Source organism: Stegodyphus dumicola, chromosome 1 (genome assembly GCF_044657685.1).
Source record: "Stegodyphus dumicola isolate Sdum_Otavi_A_Nest chromosome 1, ASM4465768v1".
NCBI classification, from domain to species: Eukaryota; Metazoa; Arthropoda; class Arachnida; order Araneae; family Eresidae; genus Stegodyphus; species Stegodyphus dumicola.
The window spans coordinates 185,545,251-185,567,639 of NC_140768.1; the positions used below are offsets into that span (position 1 = coordinate 185,545,251).

General features: G+C 34.3%; 2 protein-coding genes across 3 annotated transcripts in view; one reads left to right on the plus strand and one right to left on the minus strand.

Annotated features, from left to right (window-relative positions):
• Positions 1-9,474, minus strand: part of Ns3 (nucleostemin 3) — a 74,194-nt gene extending 64,720 nt beyond the window's left edge. Inside the window, exons 1-2 of one of the 2 annotated variants that reach the window (XM_085823725.1) lie at positions 9,253-9,474; positions 9,012-9,138 (exon numbers count right to left, since the gene is read on the minus strand). In XM_085823725.1, coding sequence (XP_085679851.1) covers positions 9,012-9,138; positions 9,253-9,318 — 193 coding nt within the window. In that variant the 5' untranslated portion in view covers positions 9,319-9,474. Of the gene's footprint in view, positions 1-9,011; positions 9,139-9,234 lie in introns of both variants that reach the window. The other variant, XM_085823722.1, reaches the window with a different exon arrangement.
• Positions 9,475-9,658: 184 nt separating this feature from the next.
• The window catches only part of LOC118200244 (uncharacterized), a 47,876-nt gene continuing 35,145 nt past the window's right edge, over positions 9,659-22,389 (plus strand). Inside the window, exons 1-2 of the mRNA XM_035372183.2 lie at positions 9,659-10,042; positions 19,813-19,971. Coding sequence (XP_035228074.1) covers positions 9,905-10,042; positions 19,813-19,971 — 297 coding nt within the window. The 5' untranslated portion in view covers positions 9,659-9,904. The remainder of the gene's footprint in view (positions 10,043-19,812; positions 19,972-22,389) is intronic.

The following is a 22,389-nucleotide window of genomic DNA, read 5'->3' on the forward strand; positions in this document are numbered from 1 at the left end:
TCATTTTCAAACTCAAATACAAAGGTAAAAACAAAATTTACATTTTTATACATTTTCTAACATTTAAAAAGTAATTTCAGAATCAAAAGATCAAAATTGACAAAATTCTTAAAATCCTAAATTTCATGGTTTTAATTGAATTTCTGTTCTTTGGGGATGGTACATGAAGTTTTTATAAATTATTACTATATACAGTCAAAATATTAATTCGGACTTGTCGGGACTTCGGCGATTCCGGATTATAGATCATCAATTTAAATCTTGTAAGATGGCATGCAGAAATTATAAAATTAAAAATATGAAACCATAATTTATGAAATAAAGAGCAATTATGATCTAAATGGTATCAAAATTAAAAAAAAAGCTTAATATTTATTTACTTTATTAAAAATTTCTTTCAACGTATGCATGCGTAAAGCATACATCACACATAGTCGAAATTAGAAAATTGCAACCAGAAAACTATTTGATGTGTATTTGTGAGATTTATAATAACAAGGTATTTGATTTAAATCATATCAAAGACGGAGTACATCGAGATGAAATACTACAATTAGTAAGGAATTACAAGCCGAATAAAATAAAAACATCTGCCCTGATGATAAGAATAGTGCTGACATATCAACTTCCAGTTCATTGCGTGCCGCGACGTTCCCCCCCCCCCCACACACAGAGCAGCATGAAATTGATAAACAGATTTTAGAATGGTTAGAGAAACAAATCACCTCTCTGTCCCTTTCTTCATGCTTTTATCCATTTTTTGTTTAATGGACATCGAAGCATGCTTCCGCTTTGTAGATCCTTTGGCAGCTCCAGAATTGGAAACTCTTTTTGACATAATCAAAAGTTCAAGCTTACTTTTTATAAAATTGCTTTAACAGTCTGCAAAAAATAATAAGCCGGATCCAATTAAAAGATTAAGGAACAATGCAATCTGCAACGTTAACTGAAATAGATAATTAGTTAATTTTAGCCTAGCTTATACAGTTCGTTATACATTAAACATGTATGCGCATGCATAAATGCATTATGCTTTTACGCATGCGCAGAAAGTTTGTAGCTTTGAGGTCCGGATTATGGACGTCCAGATTAAAGACTTTATAGTGTATGTATATATATATATACTATATATGTAAGATATAACAAAATACAATGGCTGCTTTAAGAAACGATTGGCTACCTCAAAACTAACTATTCTAAATTTGGTGTTCACCTCCCCAAGTTCCCTTGTTCTCCCAAATTCGAGATTTTTCCATGTTACATAACGCTGCCTGAGAAATGAAACAGAAACCCAAAATTAACCAATCACAGGTTAGCTGAACTTATGCATTATACTTAGCATAAAAACCCTTCACAAGCAACTATGTCATTCCTTTTTCTAGCTTCTGCTACACCAACATCCACGCAGCCTGACTTCCCAGCCGAAGATGACTATATCATACCTTTAAAAACCACTGTACATAAAAATTATTGCATTTAACCATGATTGGATAAATGCCTTGTCTACTCAAAGTGAGCTGATGCAAATCATCATGGAATAAAGTTGTGTTTAGAAACAGCCATGTCTGAGAGTTACTGGTTTCTGCATCTATCTCTCTAACTATGCACCTAAAATACTACATATATAATACACTGCTCGACATTGAAAATGCATCACCAAGAAGGAGTGGTCTGAAAGTGATGAAATTTGGAAAAAAGAAAGAGACAGCAGGCAGCAATAAGTGCTCTTTATTTCAAAATGATAGTCAGAATACAGAGCGAGAATGGCGTCGGCTCAGGATGTAGGACCAACGCGAACAGCGATGCACGAAGAAACACGTCTAGGCAGAGTCAATAAGAGTGCGAATGGTGTCCTGAAGGATGGCTCTCCATTCTCTTTCAACCATTTGCCACAGTTCGTCTTCTGAACGAGGCAGGGGCAGAGTTTGCCATCCAATCAGGCATTATACTGCTGAAAAATTGCATTAGGCAGCCCGTGAAGGTAGGGGATTACATATGGCCGCAGTATATTATCCAAGTATCATTGGGCCGTCATAGTGCCCTGAATATGAACTAGAGGTGACCTGGAATTGTAGACAATAACGCCCCAAACCATTATGCCACGTTGTCGCGCGATGGGGCATTCCATAGTTACTGCTGGATTAGATCTGTCACCTCGTCGATGCCACACACGTATGCGGCAACAGTCACTGGATAGAATGAAGCGTGACTCATCGGAGAACACGACGTTTTGCCATTCTGTCATCCACATCGCTCTAGTCCGGCACCATTCTAAGCGTTGGCGTCTATGCTGTGGGGTCAATGGCAGTCTTCTTAATGGACGTCGTGAGTGCAGGCCACGTTCAACCAATCGACGGGAAATAGTTCTGGTCGACACGGGAACATCCATGGTATCTTGCACATGGTGCAGAATCACGGTACAAGTGAATTGCGGGACCGCCACAGCTTGTCGGCGGATGCGTCGATCCACATGTGCTGACGTCACTCTGGCTGCACCCGCACCCTTCCTTCTTCCCCCATTTCCTTGTTCACACCATGTTTGCCATACTCGATGCACCGTGCTCGCATCCATGTGGGTATCAACTGCGATTTGACGTAAGGACCAACCCGCCCTTCTCAGTCCGATCACCATACCCCTCGTAAAATCGTCTATCTGCTGGAAGTGCCTTCGTTGACAGCGGCATAGCCATTCTCTCCTAATACACATATCCTCGGGGACAAAAACCAACTTTTTTCGATAATTCATCTGGCAGAAATAACGACACGAATATTGCCCATTCTGCATATATATATAAATACATACAAACATTTCTAAATTTTGTCTTCTATTGATCTTAACATAATCTAAAAGTTTTTAGCTTAAGCAATCTCTGAATAATATATTTGTTCTAAAACTAAATTTGAAACAGATTTTGATTTTACAGACTTTTGATTACACAGTCTACTTTTCACATATCTGGAATTTTTTTAGATTTGAGAAATTAAATAATCTGGAATTCTCACTATATCTGGACCACAGTCAACCCAGTGGATACTACACAATAATGTCAAAAGAAAAGACTTAAAAATGTCATGCAAATATTATAAAATAATGTTACAAGAAAAAGCCAAATGAACCTCCTAGCCACATTAAGAGGGAGGCTACATTAAAAAAGTAAAACTTTTGCACATAATGAATTATCTTCGACAATAAATTTGAAAATACTATTCCCAAATGGCAGTTTTAAAATCAGAAATCAAGGGAAAATACTCAGAGCTGACCAATTATCAAGGTGAAGTCTTCCTTTATGACAACGCCCCTCCTCACATTTCGATGAATGTCAGACCAAGACATACTAAGTATGGCTGGGATGTTATGTGACACCCCTCATGCTCAGTAGACCTTTGATTTTCATCTCTTCACTACCTCTGCATGTGTAAAATTCCAAAAGAATGTTCATCTTGGTACTTCGTTGTTAAAAAAAACCACTGCTTATGTTTTAGTAAAATTTGACAACATTAAAATTAATCAGGTGAAAATTAGAAAATACTAAAAAAAAAAAAAAATATTAAAAACCAGTAATTGAGTCGAGAGAAACATTTATTTTATCTTAGTGGACACCATAATTTGGCAACTGCTGCTGTTACAGAATGAAATATTTTCTCTCCTCCCACATACTGCCACTACATAAAATCTCCTAAATATAAATTCAAGTGTTGGTAACCTATTTATCTTTATCTTTTATTTCACCATTTGGCTGCATTCTAGAGTTGTTTGATTTTCTTCATAGCTATGTCAGATTTGGGGCTGACAAAATTTTCATGGTTCATTGAAAAACAGCTTTTCTACTTTCTTGTTCTTATAAGCATGGCAGCAACGATGTACTTCCTTCACAGACAATTTTTTTATCATCTCCATTAAAATTTTGGCAGCTTTAACAGGCGTTTGCACAAAAAACTGCTTATTCATTTCCTTACAGATTTTTCACCAAACCCACGGTTTCAGCAAAATTCTCACTATACTGATCTTTTGCTTGATACTATGATGCTTTACATTTTTGTCAATATCACTGATTTGTTAGTCTATTATTACGGTTTTTGTATTGATTTATTTAATTTGCTATTTTTAATAAAATTGTTATTAAATTGTTTCATTTCCCTGTGCAATGTAGCATGAGACTTATTTGAAGAGAAAGCTACGCTGGAAAAATTAAAAATAGAAGAGCATGCGCATTTAATAAATAGATATCTCGTAATTGTATGCTTTTGGAGAAAATACCAGAAAATTCTCGTACATTTAAAATGCTTATATAAGCGGCATGAAAACATCTCAATTTAGTTGTTTTATGAGTTTGTTTAGAAAACTGCTGTTGTTTACTGTAGCGAATTCGTGGTGAAATCAGATTAGCTTTCTCTACGTTTCTCTGTTTTAAATGAAGTTCTGTTGAAGGTTTTTAGTAGTTTAAAAGATAACTACTCCGAGATTTCGGGATATTGTATGAATATCTGAGGAACTTGTTGGAAAATATGACTTATTGTAACCCTTTTACTGCATCATCTCTCCTCCTTGAAATGTTTATTAGGCTTAGTTCTTATTTTAAGGTAATATAGTAGTTACTTCTATTTCTTTTTCTTACTTCCACAGTTTGGGTTGAGAACAGACTGTTTCAACCTTATTAAGATGCAAAAACGAAACGTGATGCTAAGTCATCTGGAAAGCCGAATCGTGCCGATAGCTGATTGGTTGCCGTGAGATGACGTCATGCCTACTTCTGGTATAAGTATCTCGCGTCGCTCTGGCTCAGCCCTTCTAGTTCCTGCTTTCCTGCTCTTGGGTGTGCGGTTTCCAGCCCCTTTTGAAGGATACGTGCAGTCCGGTGAATAAGTTCCTTGGTTCCTGTCCACAAGATGACTATTCCTGAATAGGTTCCTTGGTTCCAGAGGTTACAATGTGAGTGACTGCCGTGGGTGGCATCCCTGTTCTTCATGAAGGCGGCATTTAAAATAAGTTAGCGGCGATTCCTCGTGTTCAACTACTGTGAACGGAGTTAGGCCGGAGTTAAGTGCTTTCAAGGACTTAATTTAAATTTCAGGTGCTTTCTTGACCATTAAGCATGGACTTATTGAATGTGTAGCTAATTTCATTTGAGACCGCATAATTTCTGTTTAGGTTTTTTTTTTTTTTTTTTTCTGTATTGAATGCCAGTATTTTTGGAGACCAGGTAAAATATTATTTGACGAATGAAAGTTTGAAAATGATGGTTATATTATATTTTTTCTAAGACTCTGATATTGTTTAAATTTATTCTTCATGTTTTTATTCTTTTTTATATTGTCAATAAATTGGTTAAGTTTGAAACCTCTTTATTGTCTTCAATGTCTGCACAACATATAATCTCAAGGAGCTTTTATTGCTACTACTGCTAAATGTTTAATTTTATAAACTTTAAATTTTGCTTTAGCATCAGAACTTTAAACATTTTGTTTTATTTGTTGTGATGATAATAGATTTTATTCACATTCCATCAGACTTGCGCATTCAATTCATTACGAACCTGTACGCATGAAGCACTATATTTTACAGTACGCCTTGAATTGTCACCAAGTTGTTTCATTTATGGTAACCTGAGTATTTTATGAATGTTATGGAAATCCTATTATGATGTAATGTGTGATTGTGGTGATTTCGAGTGTTGGGAAAATATTTGTAAGGGCTTATTTATGTGTTGGATGTTAATTAGGAAGTACACAGCTTATTTTGTGCTTTACACCTGAAAATGCCAGCTGGTGGTACAATTAATTAAGTTTCTGTACATTTCGGAACAAATGGGAAAGAAAATTTTGATTGACTGGTGTCAATGTAATATGGTGTGTAAATGATTTGGTAAAAGTATAGTTTAGGGTAACCCTTGGCGGTACATGGATACCGATTTTGTGCAATGCTTTGATTCATTACTTTGGCTTGCGAAACGGAGATTTTTGCGACAAAAATCGCTGCTACACAAAGCCAAAATAACAAGACAAACAATTGCACAAACTCGGTATCCATGTACACATCGACTTATTTTCACTTAAAAAAAATCCCCTCAATTGCACAAAAATGACACTGCGCACTCTTTTAACTTTATCTATGTCAATGTCGACCTATTTTCACTTAAAAAAAAATCCCAGAATTGCACAAACTTGCATTGCGCACCGTACTCCCTTTACTTTTGTCCATGTACACATCGATATATTTTCACTTAAAAAGTCAAAGGAGCACCAAAGTCTACAATATTGGCAAACAAAAAATACATAATCTCAATAAAATACATTTTAAACCAAAAAATAAAATAACATAAAAAAGGATAAACATGTTATACATTTAAGCACTACCAAAAGCAAATAATCACTTACCATGATTTTCAAGTTCGCTTCGTACACCCAGAGCCACGTAAAAATCAAAATATCAATCATACTCAAATGACTTTTTTCAAACCAGGTACTCTTTCTGATCGAATGCTTCACATAGTGACCATCTGAACCTTTCTTCCCACAAACGCATTCAAATCCATCTAAACGGTTTTAACACACACCATAACATACACAAAACATCCCATGATTCAAAATTTCCCAGAATCATGCACACAATTACGTCACAATAGGGTTTCCATAACATTCAACTACTCAGGCTACCACAAATGAAACAATAGCTTGGCGATAAATCAAACAACAACTTCGCCATAATACAAGGGGTACCTTAAAGTCTACTCTACCCAATGATTTAAATGGCTTCATCCACCTCTTGGTAAATTATACAGCGAGATTTAAGGATTTGGAAACTGGAGCTCATATCAACGTTATAAAGGTATGTGGGGTGTAATAAAAAAGGATTTTCGAAAGAAATGCTACTGGCAGAACAAAGAATATTTTTCATTTTTATTTCTGTGAATTTATGTGGCGACGGTAGTATACAGATTCTAGTTTAGATAATTTTAAATAGTTTTTGGATGCTGTTAAGGAATTCTGTGTGTTGAAAATACAGAAGAAACAGACATTTTTAAATAAGGTAAGTCAATATTTCCTTTTTATATTGCGTAGATTAGATAACATGCATTTCCATTCTTGTTATTTCCTTGTTCAATTTAAAATGCAGTTTATTGAGATTATATATATTTTCTATTTTAATTACGTTTTCAACACTATTTTACGGGGGAGAGCATTGGACACATACATGAATGGTGGCAAAAAATTGCCAATTTTCACCATGGGGTACCCTGAAACATATTTTTACCTCAAGGTTTTTTTTCAGGTTCACCAGTTTTGCCTTTTGAGTGTTTAATCAAAAACAAAAAAATAAAAATTTCCTTGATAAAGCTGTTTTATTCAATCACTGCATCATCCTTGACAGTTAACTAAATTTGAAAATTTATTGGCTAATATAAGTTAGTTTTTCAGTTTAACTGTATATGAAGCAGACAGCAGGTTGAAAAGAAACACCGGAACCAAGACCAGAACCAGAGCATGTGCAAATGGTGTGATCGTACTGGGCGACAAAAATTTTAGAATTAAAGAAAGGACTAGGTGGCAAAAAGGTCTAGCGCCGACTTTATTTAGAACCATGAAACCAAATATTGGGATGAAGACCTCCATCTTTTGGCAGCATTTTACAGTGCGTCTCCAAATCTGCTTCCAATATATAATTTCAATAAATAATTGCAAACTTTTTCTAACCAATAAATAATTTAATTTGATGGCCGCTTTTGTACTTCTGCTCGATGTGCAACATTTTGTGCTCTTGAGGGGGAAAAAAAACTTATTTTTTAGTTGATGGTAAATTTAACATGGTTAACATATTAATAACGGTAAAAGTTCACAATTGGGTGCCCCTTGTTTATTTGCGATTCTTTTTTGACGCCAAGATCGGCGCCAGGAAGTCACAATTTCAAGATGGCCACGACACAAAACCAAAATAAGAAGTCGAAGAATTGCATAAGATCTGTGTCCATGTACACATCGATCTGTTTTTACTTAATAAAAGATTCTAGAATTGCACAAACTAGGCATTGCGCACTGCCTTAAATATGTCCATGTACACATCAATCTACTTTCATTTAAATAAAATCGGGAAGCTAGAACAAAATTAAAACTATCGTGGTAACCAGAAGTGAGGTTTCATCACCAAAATTTTTTTTTAAATGTTGCCAATCGAAGGGGCACCCAATTCTACACTAAAGCCTCAATAACAACATAATTTAATACGGCTAACATAAAGGAGAAAATAATGAAAGATATGAAAGAATGAATTATATCACAAAGAAAGTATTGCTTATTTTCAGTAGATGGAGAGTTAAATCTTGCACAGAAAATAATGAAAGAACATATCACACAGCCTAAAGTGAGTGTGAAAAAAACACACACTGCATGTTATAAATAACACACAAAAAATTACTCCTTCGTTTCTAATAATTACAAGCCAAAAATGGTAAAACTTTCAAAGGAAAAAAGAAATATTAAATCAATTATATCATTTAGACAATGCTGCAATGAACTACTTTGTATGTAAAAAATATGGCAATTCAGTTTGCAAAATTTGACTGAGGTGGCTATTTTAACAAGGAAGTAACTTATTGTTTTACACAAACAGAAATACAGGTTGCACCTTTTTAGTACCCAAAGTAAATTTTAAATAGTTTATCACTATGGTCTAACCCCCTCCCCTAATTAGTCCAGTACTTTTAGTTTAGAATCTAATTTATTACAATTTAACATTGAACCCCCTTTTGTCTCACCATGTAGCATACGTGAGGGGAATTTGTCATAATGCATTTGTCCACAAATACATAGGAATCATGAGTCTGAATGGCCAATACTTTGCTACTGACTTTTCTAGTTGAGATCTTTAGATAACAAAGATTTTTTAAAACTTAGTTTTGCACAAGGGAATCCGAATGGCTAATTTCAGGACTTAAATTATTTTAAATATGCATAACTTATAAAGAATTACTTAACAAGCAAAAAGAATTTATGCAGACATAAAGAGTAATACACACCTGAAGTGTACTCATCCACTGCCAGAGCGACAGTATCAAGGAAATCGTTTACAGATGTTTGCTCAGTTACACTACGTAAATTTAAACGTGCAAAATCTCGTCCATCTGGGAGGTCACTTGTATGTCTCTATAAAAATTTATTAAAATATAATATATCATCATGTATAAGCATATGTTGAAAATGTTTACTTAAAAAAGGGGGAAAAAATACTTATGTGCTTACATAACCATCTTTGCTTACAATATTTCTTCTTTTTTTGTGCGCTTTTATCAAAGCGCGACCAAGTGATAAGTCTTTTTTCGGCATTTCAAACTATAAATAATTCCTTATTTTCTGTTTCTTATCTATAAAGGTCCAGTTTCCACGTGTTTTCTTTGGTTACACTTACTCACATTACCAAAATTTCGCGCACGTTACACCGAAACTAATGGGAATAATATAATAAACATAGTTAACGTTTGCTGCATTCATGCTGCTTGTAATACCCAATTGTAGTGTTAACAAAAGTGTAAAATTAAGATCTATGGTTAATTAAAAATTTATTATATATGTAGGTCTAAGTTTTTACAAAGATTAATTTAAATATTTTTGGTTGATTGATGCGAAATATTAGTTTCTCGTAACTAAATAAACAAAGAAACAGAAATACGAAGTGGAGTGAAATCAATTTGGCAAAATTTTTAAATTGTATTTGTCGTTTTATTTATTTTATGAAATGTTATTTTTTAAATTTTTATTAACTAAGGAATTTTTTTTATAATTTATCAATTTTCACAATATTTTATGAAAAGTGCTTAATTTAAATATGCCCAAAATTGTGTTTCCTGAGCAATACTTTTAAAGATCTCCAGTGTGATAACGCATTTAATGGCTCTGCAACAAGTGCATATTAATGGAAAGGACAATATTTGCCAGTGTAGAATTACGCGCAAAAATTGGAGAAGCCTGTAAAATAAAGCATTTCCCATGGGGTGATAAAAGCTGCAAATTTTCCGGTTGTGAAATTACTTCTTGCTTTTATGGATATCCTGTAAGCTGATTAATCAGATTTATATGTATGTATAGCTGTTTAATTTTTAGTTTATTATCTAACATCCTTTAGCACACAGATTCCCAACACTTTTCTTCCATCGACACCTTTTAAAACAGTGGCTTTCTTCATCGACCTTCTTATATTTTCTTTATAATATATAGCACAGCATAATCGCAATGCAAATAATTGTGCATAAATAACTTAAATATAACAGACTAAGAATATGAACTAAAGTTTTGAAAAAATGGTTTATTAAACTAATGTTTTATTATCTTTAGTTTTATAAATATAAACCAGTTTTCAGATAAAAAAAAATCACAAATTCTAATTGTGCAAAAGTTCAGTTGTAATTAATATGGTGACTATGCTTGATGTATATTAACTGACATGAAATTGCTTCATTTAATTTTTAAAACACCTCATTCAGAAATATTCTACCTGTGTCTTGTTTTCCATGCTAAGTCATTGACTAAAACCTGCTTCCACTACATTTTTTTTTAATGGGAGGAACTAGTCATTTTTAGGCTTTTGCTACTACTAAGGCCAGAAGTGGTGGTCATTTTATTATGGAAGCACCTAACAGGTGACCACCATGGGGAAAGTGCAGAATCACCCACTGCTTGGTGCATTTTTAAGAATTGCCCATACTCGGTATCCATGTACACATCGACCTATTTTCACTTAAAAAGTCAAAGAAACTTGACAAAAATCCAATTCTTCTTACTCTTTTAAAAAGCGCCAAACAAATAACTGGGCGATTTTGCACTTTACCCGTAATCTCCTATGAGGGAAAAGACAATTTACATCCATGTCTTCTCCAGGATTCGAACTCGGGCCCTTCGTTATCTCAGTTGACTTCCCTAACCACTAAAAGTCAATAATGTTGGTTCAGTGACAACTTTTATTTTAGGATGTTTCTGACAGACAGAGTTAGATTAAAACTTGTATAGGTCCTAAACACGTAAGATTTTTGATGTCCTCGCATACTTTTTCTTCTCTCTCAGGTTTGGTTTAGCTGCATCATCATTTGGGAAATTCATTTTCCTTGATGTACTACATGCACTTATTTTACTTAATGGTCAATCCAGCTGTGCTCTTGGATGACTTAAACAATTAATTTTCAGTTTTATTTATATGTTTATCCTAATAAGTGAGATCTTGATTATTCCAGGCAATAACTGATGTTTGTTGAACCATTGATTCCTTGATCACCACAGACCTCTTTAAAATTCCTTCCATCCACAACAACCCCACTGAAAAACCTTGTCTGTTCTGTATCTGACTTTAAAATAACTCTTGCATATAAGTTGCTCTATTAGATGCGAGATGAGATCTGTATACAAGAAGGAACTTGTACAGCAAAATGTATAGATATAGTTTATAAGATTTAAATGAACTTGCTCCCTTTTTTCTTTCAAGCATAAGTCACCTTGAAAGCTTTTATTAAAATTTAGCTCTATAAAATTACAAGCAAGCTTTATTATAATCAGTTTTAGTATCCATTTGAGGGCAATAATTAAAGGAGCTTATTTCTGGAAAAAAAAAAAAAAAAGACTAAGTTGTCAATGCTCATCATATTCCAGTGCAAGACTAATAGCTTATTTATTTAGAAAGACATTAATAATTGTTAATTGAGAAATAGAAGAGGTATTTATCATTTTGTTCTGAAAGCAACATGTTTTTGGATATAGAGATTACTTCGTTATTAACAAAGTTTATCATGCTCAATGTTGCAAACTGGTTAAAACCGACAAATATGGATAATTGTCCAACAGAGGTTCAGTGCAAATGAGCTGGATGTATGGATATTTTTGCCTTTGTAATACAAGCTAAAAAATAAAGGAAGAGTGTAGCTAAAGTCAGATTAGAACTTTTAGCATCGTGTGATAGAAGGGAATCATTACATAAAAAGATAAAATACTAATGATGTAGTATGTTGTACCATAGTCGTATCTCTGTCAAACGAACAACACCTGTTCTAGGCTAAATATTTACTTATATATACAACTATGTACAGATTACATTTTAGAAAAACTTTCAAATACATTTTCATTACAGTAGAGCGTGCAAACCAGCGTCCACTCTTTTCTCTTCCACATCTCAAACTCTTTCTTACTCCCACCAGCGACCAGGGGGTAAAGTCCACTCCCCTCTTCCGGCAGAGGCGAGAAGAGGGTTCTCTGCCCTTTCTTTTAGGGCAGGTGACCAAGTGTTTTTCAAAGAATGGGAACATTACAGTTCCTTCCCCCTTCGAAGAAACATTTTGCTCATCAAAATGTTTAAGTATATTTGACTGAGGTAAAGAGTTAGTGAGTTACATACATACATAAGAAAAGATCACATAGAAGTATCGTGATATTACATCAAGGCCAGTGACACAATTAAAATACATAAAATTTACAAAAGAATACAGAGATAAATACAAGTCAAAGCTAAGGTTTTTTTTTTTTTTTTTTTTTTTTTTAAGTTGCAGACCTGCTTAGACTGTCAGCATTTTTATGGCTCTTCCCAGCTCGATGAATAACTTGGATATTATATGGCTGCAGGACTAAAGCTCACCGCATTAGCTGCATTTGGACAGTCCAAATAATAATGCAGTTTTTTTACAGCAAAAATTATACATGCACATTCTTTTTCAGTTGTATTGTACTTAGCTTTCGTCACTGAAAACTTCTTGCTTAAGTACAAGATGGGATGTTCTGTGTTGTTCTCATCCATTTGTGTTAATAATACTCCCATCCCTAAATTGGAAGCATTGGTTTGCACCATAAACTCTCTATTAAAATCTGGTGCATGTAGCACAGGTTCCTTCGTTAATTTTTCCTTCAACTGAATAAATGCGTCTTCGCATTCCTTTGTCCAAAGAATTTCCCCCTTTGCTTTCCCTTTTAAGGCATTCGTGAGTGGAGAAGCTATAACCAAAAACAGGGAAATATACTGCTGTAATAACCTGCCAAACCTAAAAATGCCCTTATTTGAGTTTTTGTTGTCGTAGTGGGATATTCAGCTACCGCTTTAATCTTTGCCTCAGCCGATCGTCTGATTCCCTGTCCTACGATGTGCCCCAGATACATTGCATGGTTTGAAGCAAAACTACATTTTGATGGCTTAATGGTCAACTTTGCCACAGTTATTTTCCCCAAAACGCAATTTAAATGCTTCATAAAATGTTCCCAAGTATTGGAAAAACTAGCAACATTGTCCAAATACAGGACAGCAAAGCCTTCACACCCTTTTAATAACTCAGCCATCAATTTACTGAAAAAGTATGTGTTTTTCAACCCAAATGGCATACACAGTGTCCCAAATGTCGTGACAAAAGCAGCCAACCTTTGGGTCCTTGGACTTAGAGGAATTTGCCAGTATCCCTTTGCGAAATCTAGAATTGTTATATACCTGGCAGATGAAACAAGCTCCACTCTTTCCTCTATATTTGGCAGGGGGAAGAACAATGCGTATTACTTTATTTAGGCGCCGGTAAACTATACACGGTCTCGGGTCTTTCCAGGGCACCTCCACTAGAATCATTGGCGAAATGTAGTCCAATTCCCCTACCTCGATTATGTGCAAATCTAGCATCCTCTGAATCTCCATTTTCAAAATTTCCGTTTGCCTTAGGGATGCTTTATAGCGTCTCGATCTAACTGGTTTGTCGCTTATTAATTCAATGTCATGCACTACTAATTCCATTATTCCCAGCTCTTTGGAGAAGTTCTTAGAAAATCTCATAACTGATCTACATGGCGAGGTTCCAACTGATCTAAGCTGCTAGATTGGATGATGTCTTTGAAATCGCAAATGTTAGGATTTAGATCTAGATACGGAAAATCTACCTCTTGATCCACACCTTCTTCAGTCTTACTTTCAGATGATAAGGCATTGATTTCTTCAGGTCTTTTATAATAGGGTTTTAACATATTTACATGATAAATATGAGACTTCTTTCCAGACATTTTTACAATGTAATTCGTATCCAATATTTTGCTTTCAATAACTCCCAGCCCCAACCACTGGGCTGCCAGCTTATTCGGTTTCGATGTAGCGAAAACCGACACTAAATCCCCTTTTTTGAATTCACGCTTCATGGCGTTTTTGTCATACCATAGCTTACGTTTAATTTGCAGTTCTTCCATTCTTTGCACTGCGATCTCCTGACACGATTTTAATTTATTGATCAATTAGAAAACATATTCAGTTACTGGATTTTCTTCACTCTGTTTCTCCGTCCAATGCTCAAGTAATAAGATTTCGGGTGTCCTTAAATTCCTACCATGCACTAATTCGGCAGATGAAAACCCGGTGTTTTCATGGGTTACAGTTCTTAAAGCAAACAATGCCGAGGGAAGGTTTTTTTCCTCATTCCATTCCTGCCTCCAGACATAGAGCTCATAAGAGCCGTTTGATTGTTCTATGGAAACGGTTGATCAGATTCGATTCAGGGTGGCTAACCGAACTATGACTAACCGTAATCCCAAACCTGTTGAAAAATTTCATAGTAAGTGCACTTACGAAAGACATTCTGAGATCACATTGCATTTCTTTCGGAAAACCCATACGACTAAAAATATTAACCAGGGCATCCATCACAGAAACTGAACTCTCATCACGTACTGGAATTCAGGGTATTTAGATGACAAGCATATGGCTGTTATTAGGTACCATTTTCCCATTGAACTGACCGACAGGGGGCTACTGCATCAATGTTTAATTTAGAAAAAATTTCTTCAATGACGGGTACTAGTTTCAGAGGGGCTTTCTTCCTTTTATTTGGTCTCCCGACGCGTTGACATTTGTCACAGGAACGAATGTAACCTTTAATTTCCTTATAACAACCAGGCCAATAAAAAAAAAAAAAAAAAAAAAAATACTGTAAAAGTCTATTCTTTGATTTTGTAACCCCCAAATGAGCCAAAGTTCCTTTGGGGCATAATGCTTGGATCTTTTTCAGAAATACTATCGGCTCTATCAGCATTTTTTTTCTCATTTCCATAACAATCTCTTTGAACTCGAAACAAAAGATTGTTCTCAATACGGTAGGTATGTTTCGATGATTGATTTCCATTTCTTCACCTAATAGAGTCATATATTGCTTTTAACGTTTCACACCTTTTCTGGGAGTCACTAAATATCCTTCGGTCAGTCTTTATTAGAGCAATTTCTTCCCCGCTGCTCTCTGCTTGCGGTAGCAAATTCTCCGTTCCCATGGTAGGGTCAAAGATTGAAGTTTGAGACTAACTGACCCCATTTTCCCAAAAAGTCGCTTTTCTCAAAACCCGATCCACCACTTCCTGTGAGGTTTGACTTTTCTTTTGGGCTATAGCCTGCGTTTCTACGGCGTTTATGGAATTTGGAACTAGTGATTTCAATCTTCCTGCGGTTTGATTTCCCAGAATATACATACCTCTGTCTAAATCCTCTCCAATGATTGTGGCTTGAGTTTGGATGAGCCCAATTTCATTCATCTCAAGCTCTACGCATGCTAATGATAGACATTTCGCTTCCATATCCAAAGGAATTCTCACCCATACTGTTTCTCCCATAAACATTTCCGGAGTGATATTGTTACGACTCACCAAATCGAGACTTGCTCCGATGTCCCGCAGAACTTTTATAGGATGACCATTTACTCATGCGTCTGTGATAAATGGAGACAACAATTCTTCTGTGCTTTTATATTTGTACAGTAAAAAGTCATTAATCCGGACTCGTCGGGACTTCGATTCCGGATTATAGATCATCAGTTTAAATCTCGTAAGATGGCATGCAGAAATTCTAAAATTAAAAATATGAAACCGTAATTTATGAAATAAAGAACAATTATGATCTAAAGGGTATCAAAATTTACAAAAAAAAAAAAAGCTTAATATTTATTTGTTTACTTTATTAAACATTTCTTTCAATGTAAGTTGTTTAAGTTGCTTCGTTTTATGTGATAATACTTTCTCTTTAATTCTATAAACAGACATAATTTCTTGTTCAGTTACAAAGTTCTGCTGTCCAAGTCCTGTAATTGCTGTGCCGAGAATACCGACTAACTTGTCAATCGAAATTTTTTCGTTTTCACTAACCTCTCCATCACCTTCTTCATGTCTTTATCCATTTTTTACAGCAATTCCACTTTTTGTTTGACGGACATCGAAACACACTTTCGTTTTGTAGATCCTTTGGGAGCTCCAGCATCGGAAATTCTATTTGACATAATCGAAAGCTCAAGTTTACTTTTATAAAATTGCTCTTGCAGTCTGCAAAAAATAATAAGCCGCATCCAATTCGAAGATTAGGGAACAACGCGATCATCAACATTAACTGAAATAGATAATTAGATAATTTTAGCTTATACCGTCCGTTATACATTAAACGCGCACGCAAAAACATATTCTGCACTTGCGCAGTCGTAAAGGTCTTACGTGCTTGCGTAAACGTCTATGCGGATGTGTCATCACGGCACATGCGCAGAAAGTTTTTAGCTTTGAGGTCCGAATTAACGACTTTTGACTGTATATGTTGTTTACAATGGCTAGTGATTTATCCTTTATGAGTTTTGGGCACTGGGGCCTAAGGTAATTTTCTGAGCCACATTCGAAACACTTAGAAGCCTCTCTTTTTTTAAATGCTTTGTTTCAGCTGGTCTTCGTTTGTTCTGTCCGAGACAAAACATTTTTGTTTTCTCATCATTCCTTTTTTTATCTTTAGGATCAGTTAAATTCCTATCATTCTTCCTTCGGTCTTGATACCCCAGATGGGCTGGTTTCTTCCGAATTCCTCTGACATCTTCGTAGTCATCTAACATATCTGCCAACTTAGCTGCCAAAGTAACTTTTACCCAGTCGTCCAAGAGATGTTCCTTGACTTCACTGCCGACTTGACGTTTCATTGGATCGGTAACCATCAAATCCTTTAGTTTCTCGAAATTGTTTATCTCTAGACCGCTTAACCATCCATCTAAATAATTTCTCAGAGCAAAACTCAAATCCCTTCATGTTTTACCTGATCTTTGTTGAATTGTTGTTTGAATAAATTTAAGATGGAATTTTTTGGGGCTCAGTTTGAATCTTTTTAAGAGCAAAGCCTTTACGTATATGTAATCACAAGCCTTTTCTTCAGGTTCTTTAGATATAAGTTGAACGATTTCCATGGGCAATAGTACTAACAAATAAGCTACCCAGTCGCTCTCCTTGATATCAAACCTCTTTGCTTGTCTCTAAGCATTGTCAGATACAAACTAATAGCCCCACTATCCGAATCAAATTTTTGAATAATTTTTTTGTGTCTCACGATGAAACAGCTTATTACTTGACCTTGAATTTTCCAATACCGCAGGTGACGATCTACCCATTGCCTTGATCCTTAGCCGTTCTAACTCAAATTGTCTTATCTCCCTAGCCCGGCAATCCTCTGTCTCTTGTTCTCTAAGTATCTCCTCTCTCTCTTTTTCTCGAAGTCTCTCCTCCTCCAACCTATCATTTACTCTTCCCTTGAAAACACTCTCGTCATACGCTGCACTTTTTTGAATCAGAGATTTTAGCTTTACTATCTTTAGACTCATTGTAGCCTCCTTCCCTAATTCTATTGCTAGGTTGTATAAGTCAATCTTTTTTCCTTTTCCCAAGAAAGCCATTTTAACTAAAAGTAATTTCCCAAGAAAAATAAACTAATTTTAAACTAATTTCCCAAGAAAGTCATTGAGCTTTGTGCCACACTCAATTTTTGTACTTAGAATTATCACACACTAATAAAAAATACAATGCTACTGAGATTATCATTATTAGTAGCAACCGCTAATGCACAGTGATTTTACAAACATCGTAAATGATCTGATTTTTAACATAACAAGAATTGAGTATACTCACTATATAATCATTGGCGAAATGTAGTCCAATTCCCCTACCTCGATTATGTGCAAATCTAGCATCCTCTGAATCTCCATTTTCAAAATTTCCGTTTGCCTTAGGGATGCTTTATAGCGTCTCGATCTAACTGGTTTGTCGCTTATTAATTCAATGTCATGCACTACTAATTCCGTTATTCCCAGCTCTTTGGAGAGGTTCTTAGAAGATCTCGTAACTGATCTACATGGCGAGGTTCCAACTGATCTTCTAAGCTGCTAGTTTGGAGAATAGTTCTTCGAAAATAGTATACTCAGAATATAACCACGAAAAGAGAACTGGAATCGGTATGATTCCGAGAACATAAAAATCACTTGTTGTGCAGAATTGTGGCGGTTCTCTGAAATATCACTTAGATCAAACAAAGAAACTGGAATTGGTATGATTACAACAACACAAAAATCAGGATGATTTTTGATGAAGAAAACTCGTTGTGCAGAACCGTAACGATTCTCTAAAATATGACTTAGATCAAACGAAGAAACCAGAATCAGTATGATTCATATGACGTGAAAATCAGGATGATTTTGGTTCCGTCAATTTATGTAGATCAACATCAGAACTGGAGCTGATTTTTAAACTGCACAGAATCATGAGGGTGCTGTCAAAACTTCACTGAATCAGGATGATTCGTTCAAAAGTGCAAACCTCATAGAATCAGGATGATTCTACTCAACTGTGTCGAATTCAAGCATCACTTCTTTGTTTGACTAGTGGGCCTTTTAAAAATCCCACCGCTGCTGCCACCAGTTGTACCATAGTCGTATCTCCATCAAATAAACAAGACCTGTTCTACATTAAATATTTACTTATATATACAAATGTACAGATTACATTTTAGAAAAACTTTCAAATACGTTTCATTACAGCAGAGTGCGCAAACCAGCATCCGCTCTTTTCTCTTCCACATCTCAAACTCTTTCTTACTTCCCCCTGGTTGGTGAAGGGTTCTTTAGGGTGGGTGACCAAGTGTTTTCAGAGAAGGGGAACATTACAATGTGATCTACAGCTTTTAGTTAGCTACTTTTTTTTACATGGTGACATTAAAACATTACGTTTAAATATGAAAAGAAATATAAATAATTAAGAATACATAAGTGAAAATAATTTGATTAATTAGTTTTAAAAATAATTATTTTTCATTAATTAGTTTATTAATAACCTATTAAATTTTAATTCCTTTTAGTTTTACTAAACAAAAGCAGGAGTGCCCTTACAATGGCATTTTTATGACTCATTCAACCATACACTTTATGAATGTCATACAGCATGGCAAAAAAAAAAAAAAAAAAAAAACTAGTCATCACTTTTATTAACAGATCTTAACTATGCTTTTGTGACACACCATGGAAGCATTTGTGTAGTCTTCCAAATCACTGTAGCTTCATAAAATAAAAAATGTAATAGCTTTCATACTTGAAAGTGCTGTAAAATAAGAAAAATTAGTGAGAAACAACCAGCTATAGTAGCCTCCAAAAAATAACTAACTAACTAAAAGTGGTAGATCACATACTACTATGTCATTGCCAGCAAGTCTAGGTTCTATTTCAAGTGGGGGTAAATGTATATTGATGTTACAAATGAAAAATATTAAAAAAATGATATTGGGTCCCTGTGGGCCAAAATTACAAAATTGCTAATTTTACATTTTATTTTGTTTTTGGTAAAACAAAGATATTTATATCATAATCTGTGTATAATCATTTCTTCTCTTCATTATATATCTATGCATGTAAAGTCTTGAATGTAATGATAACCAAAATATTTTCATTCTAAAATCAATATTCTTATAATAGCCATCTGTTAAAATCGACAATTGTATAAAACAAAGTTTTTATAGTTTTTAATACTGTGCTGTAAAATTTTATTCTCTTATTTTAGTTGAAAATAATTTTTCCATCATCTGTGACTGATGGTTGTTGTCAGTGGCTATATCCAATTATATTTGGTGGTGGTTTAGTTGAAGGGGATAACATTAATTTATCTCTGGACATTGGGAAAAATTGCTGTATTTTGGTTGCTACACTGTCATTTCCAAAGGTACTGTCATATATTTGGAAAATGTTCTTTGTTTTAACATTAAATGTTTTTAATGAAGTTTTTTCTTTGCAGGTTAAAAATATAAGACAGCGTTTCTCAAACATTTTTTGATTTTGTATATTAGAATGTTCTGCAGACTACGTTATTCTTGTCGCCTTCAAAATCAGTTTTTTTAGCATATGTTACTATGAGTATGCTTATATTCTTAAAATGCAACTAAAATTAATTTAATTTCTTATTGGCAGGTAATTAAATTTATAGAATAAAATTTTTATTTATTTTTAATAATTCAAAGCTATTAGAATAATTTTTATCTTATTAAAAAAATTAAATAAATGTCATATGCATTTTCAGCCATATCACTGATTTAGCATTTAACTGTATTGTATGAGAGTTGTATTTAATCGGTGTCCGCCGATAACATCGCGGCAAAAACATTGCGGATGAAAACGTCGCAGAGAAAACAACGCAAGGCAAAAACATCGTGGGAGAAAACATCGTAAAGAGAAAACATCGCAGTTCTAAAACATCGTGGTACAAAACATCGTCGTCGAAAATAAAGCGGTTCAAAAACTTTGCAGTTTAAAAATATCGTGGTAAAAAATAAAGTATCTACAAATCATCGCGTGACGATAACATCACAGACATGCTTTTTTCAGACTTTAATAACTGTAAATAGATATTCCCATAACAATTTGGGAGCGCAAAATAGAAAGTAGGATAAATTGTTTTCATATTTTATATTAACTAATTTTTGCTGAGGAAATAAGAAGGAAACTTAAGCATAGAAAATTAATGCAACTTATAGCACTTAATAGAATTTTAAACCGACATAGTTAACTAACAAAGACCATTAATAAATAATTTTATAAAGTTTTTACTGGTAATTTTTCATAAAAAGTATAATGTATATGTTGCATTTAATTTTCTATGCTTATGTTTCCTTCTTACTTTTTCAGCAAAAATTTATTAGTTAATCAAAAAATGTGAAAGTAAAAATTATTATTCTTTACATCTTGTGCTCTCAAATTATTATGGGAATATCTATTTACAGTTATTAAAGCCTAAAAAAAGCATGTCTGCGATGTTATCATCATGTGATGATTTGTAGATACTTTATTTTTTACCACGATATTTTCAACGATGATGTTTCCAAACTGCGAAGTTTTTTAACCACTTTATTTTCGATGACAATGTTTTGTACCACGATGTTTTAGAACTGCGATGTTTTCTCCCACGATGTTTTGTAGCACGACGTTTTCGCCTTGCGTTGTTTTCGCTGTGACGTTTACGTCCGCGATGTTTTCGGCTGTAACCATTTAATCAATATCCTTCAATAATTTTTCACCCAACTTTGTTTGAACTATATCTTGCAAGTAGAAGTGTTAAGGTCTCATTTATAGAATTAGGGTGTCCCGTTCTTTGTGACATGAAGACTCAAAATATGGGAAGCTTTAAGACCTTTTTCATTGCAGAACCTTTATTTGAAACAAATCTGATTTCTTGATTTAGTTTTCAACACGTTGTAAGAAAAAATTGGCAGGTTTACTTCTTCACTTGAATATTTTATCCCTAAGTGCAGTTTAAACTTTGTGGATTATATGCATTCATTTGCAAGTACTTTGTAACGTATGGTGTGCTGAGGTTTGGTTCACTCTCATTGCACTAAGAAGTAAATCCAAATTCCAAATAACTCTTCTCATAGTTGAAAAAGTACTTTTTCTTTGAACAGCTATGAGTAACACTAGATGTTTCTCTAATAGTATCACTGATATTAATACAGTCAAAAGTCGTTAATCCGGACTCGTCGGGACTTCGGCGATTCCGGATTATAGGTCATCAGTTTAAATCTGACAAGATGGCATGCAGAAATTATAAAATTAAAAATATGAAACCGTAATTTATGAAATAAAGAACAGTTATGATCTTAAAGGGTATCAAAATTTACAAAGAAAAAAAAAAAAAAAAAAAACTTAATATTTATTTGTTTATTTTATTAAACATTTCTTTCAATGTGAGTTGTTTAAGTTGCTTCGTTTTATGTGATAATAACAGATTTCGGAATGGTTAGAGAAACAAAGGATATGCCTTTATCCATTTTTTGCAGCAATTCCACTTTTTGTTTGATGGACATCAAAACATACTTTCGCTTTGTAGATCCTTTGGGAGCTCCAGCATCGGAAATTCTATTTGACATAATTGAAAGTTCAAGCTTACTTTTATAAAATTGCTCTAACAGTCTGCAAAAAATAATAAGCTGGATCCAATTCGAAGATTAAGGAACAACGCAATCTGCAACATTAACTGAAATAGATACTTTTAGCTAATACCATCCATTATACATTAAACGCGCATGCGTAAAAGTATTATGCGCATGCGCACATGCATATTCTCAGCCATAAAGGTCTTACACGCATG